The sequence below is a fragment of the Pagrus major genome, chromosome 3 (assembly GCF_040436345.1).
Source record: "Pagrus major chromosome 3, Pma_NU_1.0".
Classification (NCBI taxonomy): domain Eukaryota; kingdom Metazoa; phylum Chordata; class Actinopteri; order Spariformes; family Sparidae; genus Pagrus; species Pagrus major.
Genome location: NC_133217.1, coordinates 17,616,021 through 17,637,426, shown reverse-complemented (window position 1 = coordinate 17,637,426; position 21,406 = coordinate 17,616,021). Strand labels below are relative to the sequence as shown.

At 39.4% G+C, this 21,406-nt stretch overlaps 1 protein-coding gene across 1 annotated transcript in view; it reads left to right on the top strand.

The window, feature by feature from the left end:
• The window catches only part of trappc9 (trafficking protein particle complex subunit 9), a 215,450-nt gene that overhangs the window by 35,041 nt on the left and 159,003 nt on the right, over positions 1 to 21,406 (top strand). The window contains exons 12-14 of the mRNA XM_073463457.1: positions 7,275 to 7,360; positions 18,483 to 18,609; positions 18,808 to 18,940. Of these exons, the coding sequence (XP_073319558.1) occupies positions 7,275 to 7,360; positions 18,483 to 18,609; positions 18,808 to 18,940 (346 nt within the window). The remainder of the gene's footprint in view (positions 1 to 7,274; positions 7,361 to 18,482; positions 18,610 to 18,807; positions 18,941 to 21,406) is intronic.

Genomic DNA, 21,406 nt, shown 5'->3' with positions numbered 1-21,406 from the left:
GTTTCATTATGGACAGTTAACTTAAATATAGTCAACAGTTCATTGTGTAGCTTGAGAGGAATTGCGCTCAACTGCACAAGGGCCTGTGTCCACAGCCAGCTTCAAAGAGGAGTGAGCAATTGCAGCAGCATAATTCTTCTGAGTGCTTTGAGTTGAAAATCTCTTAGCTTTTCAGGAAGGCGCTGGTGAGCTCACCATAGCTCTTTTTCTTTTTCCTGGCCTAAGCGATAATATTCACCTTGTTTTTGTCTACTATGGATCATGTCATGCACCCACATCCTCCTTGCTCTGATGTCCCTATGTCAAATAAAAAACAAACAGATAGTAAACCGCAAAGGGGCAGTGTTGATCATAAAGTGGCTGTTTTCAAAATATTGTTGTCACAGAGACAGTATTACAGATTAGAAAGAGGTGAACTTGCCAGACATCTTTACTTCTCACCTCTGGTTGAGTCCAGAGGCTTCAGGCCACATTAGCTGCTCCTAGCATAACACATCCGAATCTCTCACAACTGTCAGTGGTAGAGTTGCATTTTGGGTAATGTAAGCACCTATCAGGTTTGACAAGGAATCAATTTTACCACCAGAAACCAACCATCTACATCCACAGATCTTTTCTTTACTTTAATTATTATGCATGTCGCCTATGAAACCCATTCAGAATTGGGGGTAATGCCTCCTATATCAGTTTCTGTAATTGTATGGTACCCAGATTTGTCCACAGACAAACAAGTCATCGGTATACAAAGTAAATATAAACAAATTGGATTAATCATTTTTTGCTCCACTCTAATGTGATATTCATGATTTTTATTCAATTGCGACCTCTTGCCTGCATTCCTGTCATGGCCTGCTTGTAAACAAAATCATTTAATTTTAACTGGTCCCATTTTGAATTGATGACTCCCTCTCATAAATGCCTTATCCACCTGATGGACCATTTTCATGGCAGACGTATTGACTTGTCGAAGAAGGAAAAGCACAGGTGGAATTTCTAATATTAATGATTGCATTTCATTTAGGTGAGCTAGGGCCAGAGCTCTAGTATTGTGCATGCTCGCTCACTGGCAAAGCTGTCAGGGACACTTACTAGAGGTGCCCTCGTTAACATTATTGGTCACACCTGTGCTTTTCCTGCTTTGTCAAAATGTGTGCTGTGAAAAGGGTCCACTAACACACAGTTCATTTATAACTCGGTATGTAAGCAGCAGTAACAGGCTGAAAGCTAAGCTGGAGGGAACTGCTGCTCTCCTGACTGGAAATCTGGTGTATAAAAAACCTGTTTGCGTTGTAGAGTGAATCCAGTCCAGCTTTCTATCACAACTTAACCTACTTCCAAGGTGAACAGAGAACGAAAAAAGTCTGAAGAGGACAAAACTCTAGCAATGTCCAGCAATGTAATGACCATCTTTATTGTCCCTGATGTAGGCAATAAGCCGAAACGCTGTCATTTGAGTAGCTGTGAGAAAGTAAGCGCAGCTGTCCATTAGCTGGTGTGTATCTGAGATTGCATTGGTCTTGAAGTTATAGACATCAACAGCTACATGCTGCCAGTGCTCAGTCAGGGACATCATGCGGGCCCCCTTCATCTCTTTGCACTTTGAAGCCCTTTGAAGTAGAAGTTTGCATCTTTTGTGTCAGAGTATATTTTTTTCATCTAAGTGTAGTTGTGAAATCCACACCCAGTCTGACTCATAGAGCTGTTAATGTAAAAGTCATTGATTTTATTACAGAGTACAACTACATACGAAGATTTCAAAAGAAAAATAAATCAGAAGCTTATCGTTGAGTGTGTACTACTTTACATTAACAGCCCAAATCCAGTGTTAATCTTCTGCTACAGCAAAAAATACAAAACTCAGATTCTTTTAATTCAGTGATACTGAGTCATGGTTGTCTATTTTGTTGTTATATTGACCAGTAGAAGAAGCAAATTTACCATGGATGTTTTACATTTAACTATATTATAAGAATAGTTATCTGAGCCAGGATTTACAGGAGAAGACATTTAATATTGGCATTAATTTGAGAGTTTGGCCTTTCCCCCCCTAATTTACCCTGTTTCCTGGTTAAAACTCATCCATCTTTATCTGTTGTCCTTTAATCCACTAATTGTATTTCATCATTGTACCAACATAATCATGCTATACTCACTAATAATTTCCAGTCATTTCTAATTTGCTGGTGTTTGATTCTACTGCACCTTTACTTTTTCCTGGTAGGCTTTATTTAGAGAAAATCACCTGAATATCGGCATTAAAAGCTTGAATATTTCTATGTCTGTTCTGTTCTGCCTCACATGGACAAATGCCATAGTATTAATCAATCACGTATTATACAGAGATGCAGACGGTGAGTAAACCACAAGTGGTTTTTAATAAACAGGCCAAAATCCGTACCCTGGAGCTGTTCTGTTCTTTGATCAGGATTTAGATGTTAGAAGTCTGATATTCCTCTGGTGCAGTTTGGTGTTGCGAGACTTTGGAGATTAATTCAAACATGCCTTTCCTTCTTAGTCCGTCTACCTCGGGGGAGCTAGCTGCCAGCTAATGAAGTTAAGATTCTCTCTTAACTCCTTCAAGGCATCTCCCAGCACGCTAGAACTGTAGACATCAAGTCTTTGAAGGACGGGTTAACTGTAACTGTAAACGTGCTTTCATCACCCAATGGCCACATGTGGGCATGTCCTCCCATTCAGAACTCAGTATTATTTCTTGTTTCACAGACAGAAACAAGGGCTGCGACATGCTGTATGATATCAGCTGCAAACTCATTTGCCCTTTTTTATGTCTCACAGTGTTACAGTTCAGAACGTCCAACCTTATAAAGACATTTTTTGACTCTTGTCTAGCATGTACTTGTCATAAATGAAATGTGCACTAGAGATATTCTTAAGCAGTTCATTATGCTCGGATATGTTCCACAGCTGTAAACTTTTACAACTTCAGCGTAAACCATCACATCATCATGTGTGTCTGTGTGTATTTTCTTGCTCTTTAAGTCCCATGCAATAAATCAGGTTGATGTTCAGCCATAAAAGAAGGGGACCTATAATGGGAGATTGTTTTCTCTATAATTGCTCAGAGATTCAGTTTTAAGAACAGTGTGATCTACGGCTATCCGTTCACCACTACAGTGGTATAAAAGGGACATGAATGTTACATCATATAGTCCTCATAAGGGATGCAGGGTCAAGTGTTTAGATGGTAAAACATTTCTTGTTGTTCTGCACACCAGGTCATTGGTTTGGGATAAAAAAATAACCATTAGGTTAGGGCTATCCTCACTATTAAGGATACTTGAGGGTGTTGAGTTAGCAGCTAGGAAAACGTGCCCTTTGTGTACATTGCCCCCCAATTTTAGAATAATATAGTGGGACAGCAATCCTTAACATGCAGTTTTGGGGCCAAACAGTGGTATGATCTTGATTGGCCATGTTTTCAGTCCAACAGACCGTGTTGTATTCACTGAAAACCAGACTGAAGGCAAAAAAGATGAATCACTGTAAATCAAATAAATCAATGTAGTGGCAACACAGTGGTACATTTGGTCTGAATGCTGGCTTTGACTAAATTTAGTGATGTAAGGTAAATATGGGACTGGTTGCATGCGTGCATCCCTACCTTTTTTTTTTAAAGAATATTTTTATTACATTTTTCATTCACAACAAAGAACAAAACAGTTGTGTGGCAGTACACTTTTTTAATACTGTGCCTGGACTGGACCAAAAGAGCAAAATATTCTTCCCTGCTGCAAAAGTCAGTACAGTAGATTGATTACCTCTTGAGTTTGATATTTATAATATGACCATCTGGACAAACTGGACTCCACACAACGTGACCAGCTTTTGTAACTTGACACATGGCAAGAAACTGTGAATGTAAATGCCTTTCTCAGAGTTGCACTTAACAAGAAAGTGGGGACCCATTAGCATCCATTTTGTTTTTTGAGAGCAGGTATTCTATGTGTGCGAAGTAGATTTGGTTTGATTACAGATAGATATTTCTAAAGCATTAACCTATTCGTCCTGTCAGTCCAGGTCGTCGATAGAGATTCACATGTCTCTCCCCCTGGCTTGTTTAGTAGCTTGTGACATTTGAGATGCTGATGAGATGAGTTGGAATTTAAGGCTCTGCAAAATACACAAATGTGTTTCCTTCTACATGTGAGGCGGCGCTATTGGGTTTTAACGTGGTATCTTAAGTGATGAAGCGTCTAATTTGTAAATATATATATATTTTTTTAAAAGACACATTTCTGTAAGCCATATTCCTGCTGTAGTGAAGCCTGGCCAGCCAATAGATCTTCACTAAATGTCCTCCAGAAATGTGTCTCCATCTGAGGCGCTAATGACTTGTAATTTCAAATGCGCTCAAAAGCTTGGCTTTAGTTATGTTTGAATGCATTCCCTCCTGCTCTGGGGTTGCATCATTACACATGGATGATTTTTGCTCCAGTGCCCAGGCGTAGTGTGCATGTATTATTCAGTATGAAAGATTAATGTTGCTGATAGGTTTACTGAATTTTTCTCTGTAGGATGCAGAAACACCAGTAAACGTCTTTGGTTCTGTTTGAGGTCAATAAAACATCAGTTTCACAGCACATGAGAGACAGATTGACAAAATAATTTGCCGTTTAAAAAAACAAGCACAGGCAATGTTTAACTAACCACACAGCCATGGATTGACTCAAACATGCCTTATTGCTTTATACGATGAGGTTGTAAAGAGCTGCAGCCTTTGGAGATCTGCGCAGAATCTCAATGGCCACCTAAGGAGTTAGCACTGAAGCAACACAAATAAGATGGCAGCAATCCACTTTGTTTTTCTATTTTCCATTTTCTGAGGTGTATTTCACACTTAATTGGCTGGCTATGAGAGCATGCCTTTGAGCCAGACCTGGGGTTGTGTGGGGCTTTCCAGGCATTCATAACATAGATATCTTTCTTTTGACTGACTTAATTTCCCAAGGTGCATGGCTAGAGTTTGCCTTCTATAAATCCCTTTTCCTGCTAGGGTCTGAGCTCAGATTTTCAGCCCCTCTTTTGCAAGTCTATTTAGAGCAACGGACTCTCCAAATGGACTAGAACATGTTGTATTTAAAATGTAGATGGGTATGGCTACAGTGGGACTAAAGCTTTCAATCTAACAAACCCTTTCAACATCTTATTCAGGAATGATGGATACTGCAGCGCAGAGCTGTGATCTCTTCATATTTTTTTTTTCTTAAAGTAAGACTAAGCTGTTTCAAAAAATCCAAGTTATTCTCTCAGGAAATCAATTACTCCAGCTTTTCTCTGAATACTTCTGAAATATCTGAACCTTAGAAAAGAATCTGAGCAGAGTACCCATGATGCAATGTAAACCTGCCTTTTACAGCCTGTTTAATTAAGTTATGACATCGTTTGATCCCTTTATCCCTGCTGTTACACAAAAGCTCAATAGACTCTTTTCACTCTGTTAACTAACAATGGACCGTTGTAAAGGTGCTGATGTTGGGTTGCACGATATGGTCACATTTCGATTATTTTTTTGACATGACAATTTTCATTTTCACTCACCAAATAGGCCAGGACATCTCTGCAGCACTATAGTACTTCATAATAATGCTGTTTTCTTACACATTTTACCTTTATCAAAACATTACAGCTTCTGTGCTTCTTACATTTTCCGTAATAATTGATTTTATTGTGCAGCTCTGTATCATGCCAGTAACAGCTTTAGCATCTGTTCAAATTAATATGATTTTTTTTCACGATGTATTAAATGTATACACACTACATTGCCCAAAGTATGTATGTGTACACCTGCATATAACAACCTTATGTGATTACTGAACTTTTTTTTTTTTCTAAACCATGGCCACTGATATGCTGCTGTAATGGTCTCCACACTTCTGAGAAGACTTCCCAGAAACACAGCCTGATTCATTTGAATGAAGCTCATGCATCTTTTACTCTAACTGGACTTGTGGATCATATTTCAAGTGAAGTGAGGTCAAATTTTATTAATATAGCCCAAAAATTTGTCTCAGGGAGTTTTACAATCTGTACAGCATACGACACCCTCTGTCCTTAGACCCTTGGTTCGGGTAAGGAAAAACTCCCCCAATTGCATTTCATCAGTTGTTTTTCATCTTATTACTGGTCCCAGATTCAACACGTCAGCACCATCGCTACCCTCGCAATTTTTTCACCAAAGGGCTACTATTTGATCTGAGTGCCCAAAAGTGGATTTTGGATGATAAGGCCTTGAGGTATTAAATGTCCAAATAAAAAAAAATATAAAAACAAGAAATAGACCAGCACATAACCCTTCACAGTTGTTTTTCTTCCATTTCCTTATGGCAAAGGAATGGAAACATGTTTTACTGGGCTTTAGTGGTTCAGGTAGGCAGATTTTGTTTCCAGTTCGACATTTGGGAAATATGCTTAATTACTTTCTTGATGAGAGTTAGATGAGAAGATAGACACCACTGTAGTCTCATGTTAGTATGCTAAATATAAAGCAAGAGTCAACAGGTGATGGTGTGGTTCTTGCGAGGCCCAGAAAAGGAAGGCTCTATAGCTTAACCCCCCGGAACATCATCTGTACCCATATACCTGCTTCTTTCCTCAGGCTGTGAGACTCCTGAATTCATCCTCAACACTCCACCATAAAATAACCGTTTGATAGTTGATAGTTCGTAGCATAAGGGGACTACAACTTGCAATTTATTGTAAACCCTATGTTGTATGTTGTATATTGTATGAACATTGAACCTTGGAACTAGGTCCCTGTGAAACTAGACACTGTCAATTTTGTGTGCGTGGGCAGTGTTTTTATAAACTTTGGATAGAGCCAGGTTAGCTGTTCTCCCCTTCTAGTCTTTATGCTAAGCTAAGGTAGCCTGCTGCTGGCTGTAGCTTCATACTGGATGCACACATATGAGGTTGGTATTATTGATTGATTGAAGTGTAATTCCCAAAATGTCAGCCTAGTCCTTAAAAGAAGCCTGATGCAGTTTAACTGAAGTGAAACACAAACTAGATGAGCTTTCAGGCATTCTGTGATTATTCAGTTTGGTTTTACAGGAATTAAAAATTAATCGGGGGACTGTTGTATATTCAATTAGACTTTGTTTTTATTTACATAATCTATCACTGAGTGTTGCCTTTGATCTTTAATACCAATGGGGTCTAATGGTGTATTTTTCTCAGCTCATTAGTTACAAATGGGTTGTAATACCACTGATATCTTATTCAAATGTATTCATGTCCTCTTTTTCTTTTCCCAGACTTCCAGTGGGTTCAGGGAGATGTTTGTGAAGTGCAGCTCATGGTCTACAACCCAATGCCTTACGAACTTCGTGTGGAGAACATGGTCAGTGAAATTTATTACACCCAAACTTCAACATGCTTTGAAGGCGCATTCAGAGATTTAAATACTTGATAAATCCTTTTTAATATCTACAACAACAGCTTTGTGAAAGCAGGAGGTTGCTGACGTGCTTTTCTCACACTAGTAATACAAACAGTCCTTCCGCATCCACCTATCAATTGCAACGGGGCAAGTGGAATTGCTTTGTCATCCTTGATAGCCTAATTTAGGGACACTAAAAGCTTTTTTGACAGTTTAATACCGTAATGATTGTATGAGATGGTGAGAACAAACTCCTCTCACTCCTGACAGTAAGAAAACATCACTAGGGAGAGACACACCCCCTGTAGTGCCATTACTTTCATTGTTTCACACACCATCCTGTCAGACCAGATAGGTTCTATATTGAGGTAAGCAGAAGACCATTTGAGCTCCTATTCTGTGCAAAATAAAGTTTGAAAAGAGCCGTCAGACATCAGGGAGTCCAGTCTAATTGTATTGTCTAATAGCTGCCAGTTGACTGCAGCTTTTTCAGTTCCGAACAATTCCTTATTGGAGGGCCTCCGACGGTAGTGCAAACCTACACCTCTGCAACATCCATTTCTAACTTCTCTACTCTGCTCACCATTATCATTCCTTTTCAAACACACACAAACGCACACTAGTTGAGCCACTTTTTCAGGTTCAAGAATGCAAAAAATTACCAAATAAATTGCTGTTGTTCCTGCTCACTGCTGTGTCTGTTTATGAATGCAATGATTTGAGACAACCTTGAAATGCAAAGCAATCATCAGGCTCAATAAAAGGCCAGCAGGGATAGGTCTACCTTCAGCTGCTACATAGCAGCGGCACACACAGCATTGCATGCAATGTACTACCTGTCAAAAGCGATGTTGCCTGTAATTATTTGGAAAGTCGAGAACAAATTACCATGAAAGTTTCACGGCAGAGTGTGAATGGAGACAGTGGCCTCTTAATTGTGGTGGCTGTCTCAGAGCTGATGCCAAATCCACTTGGACAGGTCTTGCTGGTTGATTTAGCCACCCTGCATCGTCTGATAACAGCACATGCTGTTATAGACACAGGAAATGCAGGCGACCTCCAGTTTTGAGCATCTGGAAAGGGTTTAAACTGGATCACCAGGCAGTTGTCTCCGAGCGTGTGTTTGTGTGTGCTAAAGCTCCTGTTACGGCCCCCGCCGTTACGTCCCGGCGCGGGTGAGTCTGTGTTTATCCCCTGTACTAGGTGTGGCTGTCAGCTGGGGACGTGCTGCAGGTGACGCTGGAGCCTGGGAACCGGACAGTGATTGGTGCGACCCGTGCCGCACCTTCGCTCGGGCCGACCAATCAGCTGGAGACAATTGCCGTGGCTCGGGCATTTAAATGGAGCTGCCTGAGCATCGAGGCGGCTTTTTTGTTGTGGTGTATCGGTGATGAGCTTGCCTCGGTGAAAACTATTCTTGTGTATTAGATCGTGGAAAACGGTGGAGGTTGGTAGCTGGATGTATTGGGACTGGGCAGGGTTTCGTTGTTTATTCTGTTCACTGATTTTTTCATCACGAAGATATTCCTTTGTTACATTCACTAGTTAGGGGTGCTGTTTGGTGTGTATTTTGTTGTTTATAGTAGATTAGTTAGTGAGGTTTTTCTTTCCCGTTTTGGTTTTCCAGTTAGAAGATTATAGGCTCTGTTTAGAGTTCTCCTTTTGTTATATTTGTTTGTTATTTTGAACAGCACTCGTGCGCCCTCTGTTCCCTTTTACCTCACCTCCTTTAGTAAAGACGACCTGAAGCTTCATTTAATAAAAATCCTTTGTTGTTAAACCTTAAAATCTGGTTCTTATGTTACTTCCTCATACCCCCTTTGCTTATGGTCGTAACAGCTCCACTGAGAGAAATCTTACTAGATCACAGTGTGGCTGCGGTAGAGAAAAGTGTTTCATCCCTCTAGACATACAGAGACTAGTTGACTTTCATCGTTGAAAATAATTATTAAGAACTTCAGGAAAATTCAAAAAGTAGTTTGATACTCACTTAATCGTTTAAATCATTTGTCTCACCATCCAAGCATTTGCCTTTTCCAGCTTCTCAAATCTGAGGATTTGTTGTTTAATGCTTTTGTAACTTTAATAACTTTTGGTTTGGGAACACTGGACCAATGCAAAGATGTTTCCTTGGACATTTTCCACAACCAAGTCTCCCATCCCGCCATCATTCCTTAAGTTTCACCCGTGTGTTTAAAGTATTCTAAAAATATAGATTTATCAAACATAAATGGCAAGTTGAACAGTATGTATATAACCATAAACACATACATGAAGTAAAAGTCCTCAATTGTCATTGAATCATATTGTCATCTTGAGAGCAAAGAAGGTTAACCCAAATGCAAGAGGCAGCAGGCAGGTAGAGCAGATGCAGAACTGTTTTCCAAAATAAACCAGGGGAACAGGTTAACTGAACAGCAGGAAGAGGCAAACACGACAGACGACTCGACAAAGATTGAACTAATGATTGGACTTGAATATAAACTAGACTAATGAGAGGATGAGGTGCAGGTGGAGAGAGGCTGAGAAACACAGGTGAGGAGAATGAGTAGAGGAATGGAGAGTAGGGAAGGAGCTGATAAGCTGGTAAAACCACTGGTAACAGGGCAGGTCTAATGAGGCTGATGCAAGACAGGTGTAATGGGAAAATGAGTCTGGGGAGGGGCACAGGAACACAAGAACACAGGAGAGAAACAACATTGGGGCTGCAGTCGAATAGTGCTTTCCTAACCACTTTACCCCGATGCAATACGTCATGAGGTCAAGGAAAGGAGACAGGAGAATTCAAAAGGACTTAGGAAAAGACAGCTGCTGTGCTGAGAGAATCCAACTGCACTTACACTAGGCTACGTAATTAAGCCATGTGAGGGCGGATGTTGTTGCTGTGGGTCTGTTGTTGTGAAACTACAATTTGAAGAGGGACTTCTAAAAATGCATCTTTGAAAATTCATACGTTCTTATTGTGCTGTTAATCAGGTGAAATATACTGCTTCATTTAGGGTGCTGAGGAGACTGCAGCAACACCTAAAACAAGGCATTATAAAACCATCTACTGATTTAAAAACAGTGTGATGCAGACTCACAGAAAAAGAAGAGACGGATGTGGACGAGTGGATGGAGTGTAATGGCAATAAAGTTGACATGATATAAAAACTTTGATCATGAAGACTAATGTAAAAAGTGAGACTACAGTTCTGTGTTTTATCAGTGAACTGTATGGATATACAGCAGACCATTAACAGTGGCAACAAACAGATTGAGCTGCGTTATATACACTCGTCTCCACGATTCAACATCTGTGTCCTTACTGCGCTGCAGAATTATAAACTATGCGATGAACTGTCGAGGGTCACATCTTTAGTCCCACAGCGTCCAGGTGCTGTCTCTCCCTCTTCATCTCATGGCAAATTGCTGTGGCATACAGTTTAGCTGTCTGCTGTCGTGTATGTCCTCAAATTACAGTAGAATGATTGTGTAAAAATATTTGTCAAAATCGCACAAGATAGGCACAACATGTCATGCAGGCAACTATTACAATATAATTGTCTTACATTTCAACTGTGCTTCATTAATAACATCTGGATAAAAACATCTCATGTTGCTTTTTCTTTCTGATTATGATCTGATTATAAGCCTGTGCCTGATGTAATAGCCACGCAATTAATTTATTTAAATTTTTGATTGTGCTTTGAAGTTGTTGGGGCTGATAGAGGCCGGATGAGTCGTGTGAAAAGTTAATTGTTTGTTTTTGTGAATGTCCGAGCCCTCGGGAAATGGAGATCATAGGTTTGCCAGCAGGAATAAATCTGCATTATTTTCTCACATTTATAGACACAAAAAGCTTTCATTCATTATGATAATACTGGTTAGTTGCAGCCCAGTCCCCTAATGATTTTGTCAAAATTGAATTCATGTAAGACACTTGGGTCCAAAAATAGTCCCCTGCACAAAAATTACAAGACATTTAAAAACAATGAAGGTTTTTTTTTTTGATTTTCACAAACATTCCTAAATTACTTTTTATATGATTAAAACAATAACACAAATATTAAAACGTTTTTAAGAACTGTATGACCAGGAAAAAATCAATCATGCACTCTACGACTACTGTAACTCCCTCCTTTTTGGCATAAACAAAAGTCCCTCTCTCACCTCCAACTTGTCCAGAATGCAGCAGCCAGCCTTCTCACTGGTTTTAACAGACAACATCAAATCGCCCTAGTTTTGGCATCACTACACTGGCTACCTGTCCAATTATGAACTGATTTTAAGAATTTACAGATCACTTTTAAAGATCGGCAGAATCTGGCCCCAAGATATACGTAGCGGAAATGCTGACCCCATATAAGCCTGTTCTCAGGCCCTCAGGTGATCATGCTTTGCCATCAGGGCTCCTTGTTTTTGAAACGACATACATGAGGAGATGAGGCTCGCAAAATCAGTAACTACCTTTAAAACCTTAAAAACTTTTGTAGTTTTGCTGTTATCTAAAGTTGTCTTCTTTTTTAAAAATTCCTTTTAGGCTTTGTATCCTTTTAGTTATTTCACTCTTCTTAATCCTTTTATCTGTTTCTAATTTGTCTTATGATATGATATCTTTTTTATTATCCTCTTGTATTTATTTATTTTGACATTTTTGTGTTTTGACTTTTTGTTTTAACTTCTTTGTTTATTCTGTTATATTATCGTTTATTTTATTAAATTGTCTTCTTGCGTTTCCTGCTTTTGCTTTGTCTGTCAAAGCACTTTGTAAACTCTGTTTTTAAAGGTGTTTTTTTGAATAAAGTTAACAGTATTATTATTATTGTTATTAGTAGCAGTAGTAGTAAATTATTTTTTGTCATTCTCATATGTGAGGGGGCAGCAGGAAGTCAGAAGGACTCTAATGAGAATGCTCTGCAGACCCAAACTTACAAAAGCCTGAAGGACCTTGTTGGCGTACGCACTTGATGAGTGATTTGAGTGTCATCTGAAGTTCAGGGAGTTACAGTACTACTGCTGTGAGCTGAAACAGTCAAACAGGCAAGGTCAGATAGTAATGAGGATGTCATTAGATGTCTTCCCCACCTAAAGGTGAATTGATCAGTTCACAGATGGAGGCTGAAGCCCTTCACAGCTCCATGGCAGCTGGGAACCTCAGGTGGTGTTGTAGAGTCACGCAGGTAGTGACAGACAGGGTGACGCAAGCTGCCAAAAGCTCCTCTGTACCCCAGACAAAGTGACTGCCGTTAGACCCGAACAACCATCCATCCGCTGTACATAAACCAGCTCTCTGAAACACACTGGGAAACAAACACACATAAGGTCACTTTTCCGTCTTCCGTCATCAAGGTGACCCTGTAGTTTGGCAAGACAAGCCCTCTTTCTCAGTCACCACACGACTTCAGCACTAATACCCAGCTTTGCTTTGTGCTTTATTGATTTTCTATTAAAGTAGTGCTTTTTACCACAACCCCCACCCCCACCGCCTCATTTTCAGAGGGGTCACCGTCACATGCTTCATTTTCCCCACAAATAAGTTTTGGATATTTATTTACTTTTTCACAAAACAAGAACAAAAAAAAATAACACCTTGAGTTTTGTCCTTCAGTTCAGTTTAGTTATTTGCAGTAAAGATGTTTTCATCCTTTACTTCAATAATGAAAAAAGAAAATAATATATATATAAAATCATATTGTACGATTGAGAAAAGTGCTAAAAGGTATTTTTATTTAACGTGGGGTGGTGAAATTTTGAGCCAAATCAGTACAAAGAGAAATGTCTGTCTTGGGAGTGTGTATTTTTTTTTATTGTGTCTGGCTTTCTCTGCATGAAGTTTTTGTTGCTATCAGATGTGCAGTTATGTGCCAGAACAAAGAAATACTCAAATAGTAATCATACCATTTTCGTAGCAATAGTTGAATCAAAACAAAAGGTTAACTGCATACTGCCAGTGTTGTACAATGAAGTGTCTGCACACCAGCTCAAACAATACTATCCACTTTGCACATGCTCTAATCGTTATTGTTAGTGAAAGGCTAATTAACCTTTTCAAGGCTGAATGAAAATGAACTATTTCCAATAGGTTAACACTGATACTTTTGCTGTCCAATAAAGGTGTGTAATGTCCTGAAGTGAAAGCAAGGAGAGTTTAAATCACAGCTGTGGTACCTCAGTGGCTCAGCTCTCCGGCAGCCTTCCCTCTAGTGAGGTAGTGTCTGCTGTTAGGGATTGATGCAGTCATTACGTCACCTCAGTCTGCCTCGTGCAACCAACCAGTGCGTACTGAGAATGTAAATACAGTTATTCTGGGGGGCATGAGTTCAAAACACACATTCAAAAAGACTTTAAAGCCACATGCAGGTATCGTCTGACTGCTAATGAGGAAACTAGACACTGTGTTTTTCTATTGTATTGTTGATTTCTTTTATCACAGCCTATTTAAATTCTGCAATTGACATCACAGCCAGCTGCCAAGCCGACAGACAGAAACAACAGAATTTTCAGACTGCTGAGGTAGTTTTACAAATGATAATCTATCAAATGAAATTCCCAGGCATACTTGTAAAAACATTTAGTGTCAGTACCAAACCCAGTTTGGTTAGTTACATTACAGTTACATTTCACATACCTTTCATCAAATATCACAGAAATGTATGGATATCAGCAGGTGAAACTGGCATGTTGACTTTAGAGGAAGAGACCATGGTTGTGATTAAGCTCGGATCCCAGAGTCCATATTGCTTTGCAAAATCTCAAATGTCATTGATACCATTGCACCTTTTAAAACTAAGATGACCTTGACCAGACAGAGAACACCATGGAGGAACACTTTGATGGTAAAGGCTCTGAAAACAGAATGCAGGAAAGCTGAGCGTAAATGGAGAAAAACTAAACTTCAAATCCACTATGACCTCTACAAACAAAGTCTTTGTAATTTTAACCATGGGTTATTCAAGGCTAGACAGCAACACTTTACTGAAATGATTAATAAGAACATCAACAACACTCGTGCTCTGTTTGCTATGGTTGATAAGCTTACAACCCCCCCAAAAGAGATAGCTTCAGAACTCTTTTCCACAGAAAAATGCAATGAATTTGCTTACTTCTTCAATGAAAAAATCAAATCCATAAGGCTAAATATCAACACAAATCAGCAAAATAATACAATGATGCAATCCCTAAAATCACCTAGGAATAAATCAACGGTAATGTCAGAGTTTAATACAGTTGACCAAAAAACCTTAGAAGAAACAGTTCAGCATCTTAAAACATCGACATGTTGTCTTGACACAATACCATCTGACTTTTTTAAAACTATTATAAGCTCTGTCCAAACAGATCTGCAACAAATAATAAATTTCTCACTTCAATCAGGCACGTTTCCTAAACCCCTGAAAGTAGCTGCCATCAAGCCACTCTTAAAAAAGAGAACATTGGATAATACCATTTCAACCAATTACAGACCCATCTCAAATCTTCCCTTTATAGCCAAGATCGTTGAGAAAGTGGTTTTTAATCAACTCAGCAACTTCTTGAACTCCAGTGGACTCTTCGACAAATTTCAATCAGGCTTCCGACCTCACCACAGTACAGAAACAGCTCTTATTAGAGTGTTAAATGACATAAGGCTGAACACTGACTCAGGCAAGGTGTCAGTTCTGGTCATGTTGGATCTCAGTGCTGCGTTTGACACTGTGGATCACAGTATACTGCTGGACAGGTTGGAAACCTGGGCAGGACTCAGCGGGACAGTCCTAAAATGGTTCAGGTCCTACTTAGAGGAACGGAGTTATTTTGTGACCATTGGTAGTTATCAATCCGATCGAGTGGCTATGACGTGTGGAGTTCCTCAGGGGTCAGTCCTTGGACCCCTTCTGTTTAACCTGTATATGCTGCCTTTGGGTCAAATTCTACAGAACTCTAATGTCAACTATGGATGAGCCAAAATTTCCTTCAGTTAAATCAAGAAAAAACTAAGATCATTGTTTTTGGAAATAAAGAGAAGAGGGTTGCTGTCAGTAAACATCTTGAGTCACTGTCTCTAGAAACTAAAGACCAAGTCCGAAACCTTGGCGTGCTGATAGACTCAGATCTGACCTTCAACAGCCATATCAAATCAGTCACCAAATCAGCCTTTTATCAACTTAAGAACATATCCAGAATTAAGGGTTTTATGTCCCAAACTGATCAGGAGAAGCTGATTCATGCTTTTATCTCCAGTAGACTAGACTACTGTAACGGTCTTCTGACTGGTCTCCCCCAAAAAAGCATCAAACAGCTGCAGCTCATTCAGAACGCTGCAGCTCGAGTTTTAACCAGAACAAAGAGATCAGATCACATCACCCCGGTTCTTAAGACCTTACACTGGCTCCCAGTCAGCTACAGAATAGATTTTAAAGTTCTGCTACTGGTTTACAAATCACTGAATGGTTTAGGTCCAGAATACATGAATGACATGTTAGTAGAGTACAAACCCAGTAGAGCTCTGAGATCTACTGACTCAGGTCAGATAGTGGAGCTCAGAGTTCAGACCAGACATGGTGAAGCAGCATTTAGCTGCTATGCTGCACACAAGTGGAACAAACTACCAGCAGAACTGAGATCAGCCCCAACTGTAAGCACTTTTAAATCCAGGTTAAAAACATTTCTCTTTTCACGTGCTTATAGCTGAGAACTTAAAACTTTATCTATTTTCTTTTATTTTACTTTTATTTGCTCTTGCTTTTAACTCTGTTTTCAGTGTTTTGTTTGTTTTTATTCTGTCTTATGCTTCCTTTTTTATGTAAAGCACATTGAGTTGCCTTGGTATGAAATGCGCTATATAAATAAAGATGCCTTGCCTTGCCTTGCCTTGCCTTGCCTTTGAAGTGTTAATGTTATACATGATGACTTTCAGTATTGATAGCAGCTTGGCTCCACTTTGGTCCAGACTAAAATACCTTAACAACCAGATGAATTGCAGTGAATCTTCCTGCCAAAAAAGAGTTTTTCCTGTTCTTTATGGCCAAATCTCTGCTAAACTAAGAATTCCTATCAACCTCAGCTGTATTTTAAGGTGAGCGCTAATAATTGGCTAATAAATGTTAGCAAGCTAAAATGCTCAAGAGTGAAAATGTTCAACATTATATCTGCAAAATATCTGCTTGTTTACATTGGCACTTTGAGTATTTTACAGTGCTGACTTAGCCTCACAAAACATGGCTCATGATGGGGGGTGTGTTATTTCAGGTATCTGGAAGACATCTGATCCAGAAACTAACTTTGAAGACTTATCAGATGCCAACACTGCACAGTGGTTCATTATACTTTGAGACAGGATCATACAACTCTGGAAAGTTATTGTGGCAGCATTATTTATTTATTTATTTATTTATTTTTATCACAAAGCAGTAGTAATCCATGATTCATATAATCCACTTGGAATTTATGCTTGTAGTTATTTGATTGGCCACTGCAGCACGTTATGTTGCATTCCAGCAAAAGTTGAGCACTGTGTCGCTCGACTAAGAGATAAAGTTGCCTTGAACTTGGCCTTAGTGTTGTTGTAAATTGGTGACTTTTGCGAAACAGCATTTAGATTTGTTAAAAAGTGACAAATGTTACAATACATACAGAAACAAACTGCTCAGGAACTACAGTTATGGTAGTGACTTCATGGTGAAGATAATATATTTACAGGGACAGTATCGTATACATGTATTATATTCCTATATATCTCTACAGACAGCTTTATGCAAGACAAGTAGCAGGAGGCTAAAGACCACCTTTAATTACTGTTTCATAAGATAACAGTGAATTTGACGGTGCTGTTCATTGACCCGGAGCATTTGCTTCCCTTTTAATAAGGCGCTCAGCAACAGATGGTGGTATCACTACAGGATGTTCAATAAGACATTTTTGAGGTTAGATATGAGGTCTTTCATAGGCATAAGTCCAGTTTATTAGAGCTTTGATTTTATTTTCAGTAGTTTTTGCTTTCCTTCCTATTGGTAATATTGCTGTATGAACTAATATATAGGCTGATATGGGAAGGTGGTGGGTCAACAAATAACCCATCTGATTGTTTGGCCTTGTGATCTCAGTAATTACTTCTATGAGTACAATGTTAGTATAATCAATAAAATAATGGACAAAACTGCAATAACAAGAGCCAAGTTGTAGGAAATCTGAATTGTCCTTTGAGCATTTCTTTTATGTAACTGGTATTTCTGAGTTCCACACCCAAAATATTTGTTCAAGGGCTCAAATCCCTTTGGAAACCCAGCTCAAAATTTCCCAATGTATAAAAACAAAACTCCTCGGCATGAGATGTCACAGTCACACCTAGTGAGAATGTTTGACTTGAATTTGAAACCTGTCTGATCTCTCCTCCTTCGGTGTTGTGAGCTGTTATTTTCACTTCTCAGTTCTCACACACACATGGCTCAAGCAGCCGTTTCCCATGGAGAGCAATTTTCTCCAATGTAAATGGCCATCTCGTGGTGACAAAGATTTAATCTTCAGGACATCATGGGTAGATTAAGATGATGAATCACATGAAACAGTTTGAGAGATGCTTCCCACTGAACTGTTGTGGGAGAATCAGACAGCTGCACATCACTCTGGGGGACATGTTAGCATGGAGTGCACAAAGAATCAAATGAGAGCTGAGAGATTTTATTATTTGTCGAGGTTGTTTTTTTTGTTACCAGTTTTTTCTGACTTTAAAAGACTCTAATAATCTCAAAACATTCTCACTGAAGTGCTCTTTGTGATGAAAGTGCTTTCCATACAGAAGAGTCAAGGATTTTACACTTTAATTCTCAACCCAGCCTTGCAGGTGAAAAAGACACTTTTCTCATCATAACTTTAAAGAGACATTTTTACAGCTATGGCCCTTTGGTTAAGCTTGTGCTCACAAAAAAGCACACAGATTCAAAGTTTGTGTGGTCTCACTACATATTTTATTCTAACCTTTTCATCTTGGCTGATTCATGCTATCATTTGCCAAGAACTTGTCATTTTGATTTGAATTAGATTCTACTTCTGTGTCCTTTATGCTTTCATGAAAGTTTAGCATAACATTTTGATCACACTCCATGCTCTCCTAACTTGTTTTCAGGGTTTGCTGACCTCTGGAGTGGAGTTTGAATCCCTGCCTGCTGCGTTGTCTCTACCTGCAGAGTCTGGCCTGTACCCTGTCACTCTGGTTGGCGTTCCACGTACAGCTGGCAACATCACCGTCAATGGTGAGTCCAGCTGAAAACCTGCTCCATTACTCTAGCATTGCACATAATAATGATGTGGACAAATTAGCTGTGAATTCTGTTGCATGCGTTTTGGTATCAGAAGCAAATTTTAGCCTTGATTTTAACTTTTAACTTCCTGTTCTTAAAAACATCATCCACTGCAGCTAAATGTTTCCTCTGATCTGCATTTGAACCCAGGTTACCACACGTCAGTGTTTGGTGTCACCAGTGATTGTTTGTTGGAGGGCCTGGCTGGTGTGAAGACTAGTGGCTGCTTGGTTGAAGTCATTCCCTCCCTTCCTCGTCTCCAGCTCAGCACATCACTACCACGGTCAGAACACCATCTGAGTCATTTTCATGGTTATAATAAGTCCTTAAAGCTGTGGGTATGAGATTCATATAAAAATTACACACAGTCAGACAGGCAGGGCTACAGATGGGTGTTTATGCAGAGTTTGGTAATGCCCACAGTGGATCATTTGACTGGTTTACAGGGCAGAAAATTGGACAGTGACGTATTTTTTCATTTTGTGAGCTCTATACACATTGGATATGAAATGAGACATAAGTATGTTCACATCCACCTGGAACAAAATTATAATCATTAAATCAGGATAAACTCAAAGCTGCTTTCAGAGGTTTGAACACACACAGTGCAAAACCTTCCACCCCTCTCTCTGCTGCCTTATATTACTCCGCAAAGCCCCTCCCACCAAACCCACATGTTCAGACGGCAACAGAAGGGGTTGGTTGCCCATGTCGGGACCCTCACCAAGACCCCAGCCCCTCTTGCCTAGACTTGTCTTCTCATTGACATGTCTCCAGCACTTTGTGGCCCCAGTGCAAAGTGCCCCAGGCATCTGCAATGCCGTCTAACAGCGGGGTGAGAGGATGGTCCAGACATCCTTTTTGACAGCCTCAGTCACAGTTGGTGAAGGCCAGAAACAGAGGAGGACCTGATTTCTCTGTGAGAGGGTCGATGCATCATTTGGCTGTTACCTTGGACATCCTCAGCTTTGTGCCAGTGAAAGCTGCATGGCTAGTATATTAAACACACATACACACACTACTGTTCCTCCTCAAATGTTATCCTCCACTGTCATCATGTGTCTTTGCCACTTAGTGATACAAGCTCCATGGCATTGAAGCTCCATGTGGAGCTGAGACATGTTGACACCATATTTTGTACTATATGCTGTTGTAGGCAAAGAAGGAACTGGATATTTATGACAAGTTTTCTGCAGGACTGAGGCTTTCACCATCTGAAGTGACGTTCACATGCACTGGCATTTGTAGAACAGCCAATAGGAACGCCCTCCCTCTCAAATGTCCCTATGTATCCTGTTGCAGGCTAGAATTTCGCTAGAACGCCTGCAAACAAAGTCTAAAGGAGGCGCCGAAGTCTAGTCTTCTATCAAACCACCTAAATTCCAATAACACTGAAAGGTTGTTATGGAATTCTTGCCCAACAATGCTAATATAATGCTGTCTGTCTGCCTGACCTATAAGATTTTTTGTAGCAAAACCTTTGCAGTCACTTACTTGTGTTTGGACCTTTTGGTTTCATTCTGGTCTTCAGTTAGTGAAACACATGCTGTGTTGATTTGAGGTCATGTGACTGACTGTAGACAAGACAAGAACATTGCACTGTCTGGCCATAAAAATAAGAAAGGGCAACGAGTCTGGCACTGTTCACCCGACGATTGATGTGAACACCCTTAAAGCTGAAAGTCAGCACTTTAAACTCATAGTCATTATTTTATTTCAGATCCATTGTGCTGCAGTCCAGAGCCAAAACAATGAAAAATGTGTCACTGTCTTGCTACTCACAGACTGCACTCCGCTTGGATAGTGTTGATACTCAGTTTCCAAAAAGAAACAATAGGTAATTGTTCAGCAGAGTGCCACTCGCCTGTTTGATCTATGACAAATCCTATCACGACAATGATGCAGAAGAATCAACTCACTTTCAACCCACATATGCCGAATGAAAGAGAGATATTTACCAAGACCAGTTTGAATGTTTTCAACATGCTAAGTGCAGTGTTTGCCCTGAAGATTTAACATGTTGGAGAGTGTCTGTGAAGAGGTTTGAATCTTAGGATATTTCTTATTTCTTTGGTCACATTATAAAATATTCATTGACTTGTGTTCAAGTATCTTTCTGATTCGAAAGAAAAAGGCTTTATGGATACAAATATGGCTAAAAGTCACAACTAATACACACTTCAGTTATTCTATAATAATCATATTGTAATATTATAGTCAGTAATGGAAACTCTAGTTCATCCTTTGATGCTGGGCAGCATTTCATTCAAACTACCAGTGTCACTTGCTTAAAGGTCAGATCAGGTCCAGGATTTGTGCACCCAACCATTTAATTGAGAAACCAGACATTTAACATTGAACTCGTTCTAACATTTACCCCAACACTAAGATTAACAGTGGCCATAAAAATAGACGTCTTGATCATGAGCAGTATTTGAAAGTTACAGAAAGTTGAGAATCACAAAAAGAACTTTTAAAATAAAATCTAACCACAGGTGTTTAATAAACAATATAATGCCAGTGGCAAAAGGTATTTTTTTCAAATTTGGATTTGATAAAATACTTTTAATTTGAAAGTGACTGTGACTTAAACTGTAAATTAATGCTGATAGTTAGAATTACTGTTTTTAAAATGTTCAAATTAGAGTATAAGTGATGATTAACAAGTAAGTAGCACAGCACATTTAACTCATACACTGTTCATGCTCTTGTATATTGAAGCACCTGAAATACAGACCAAACCAAAACA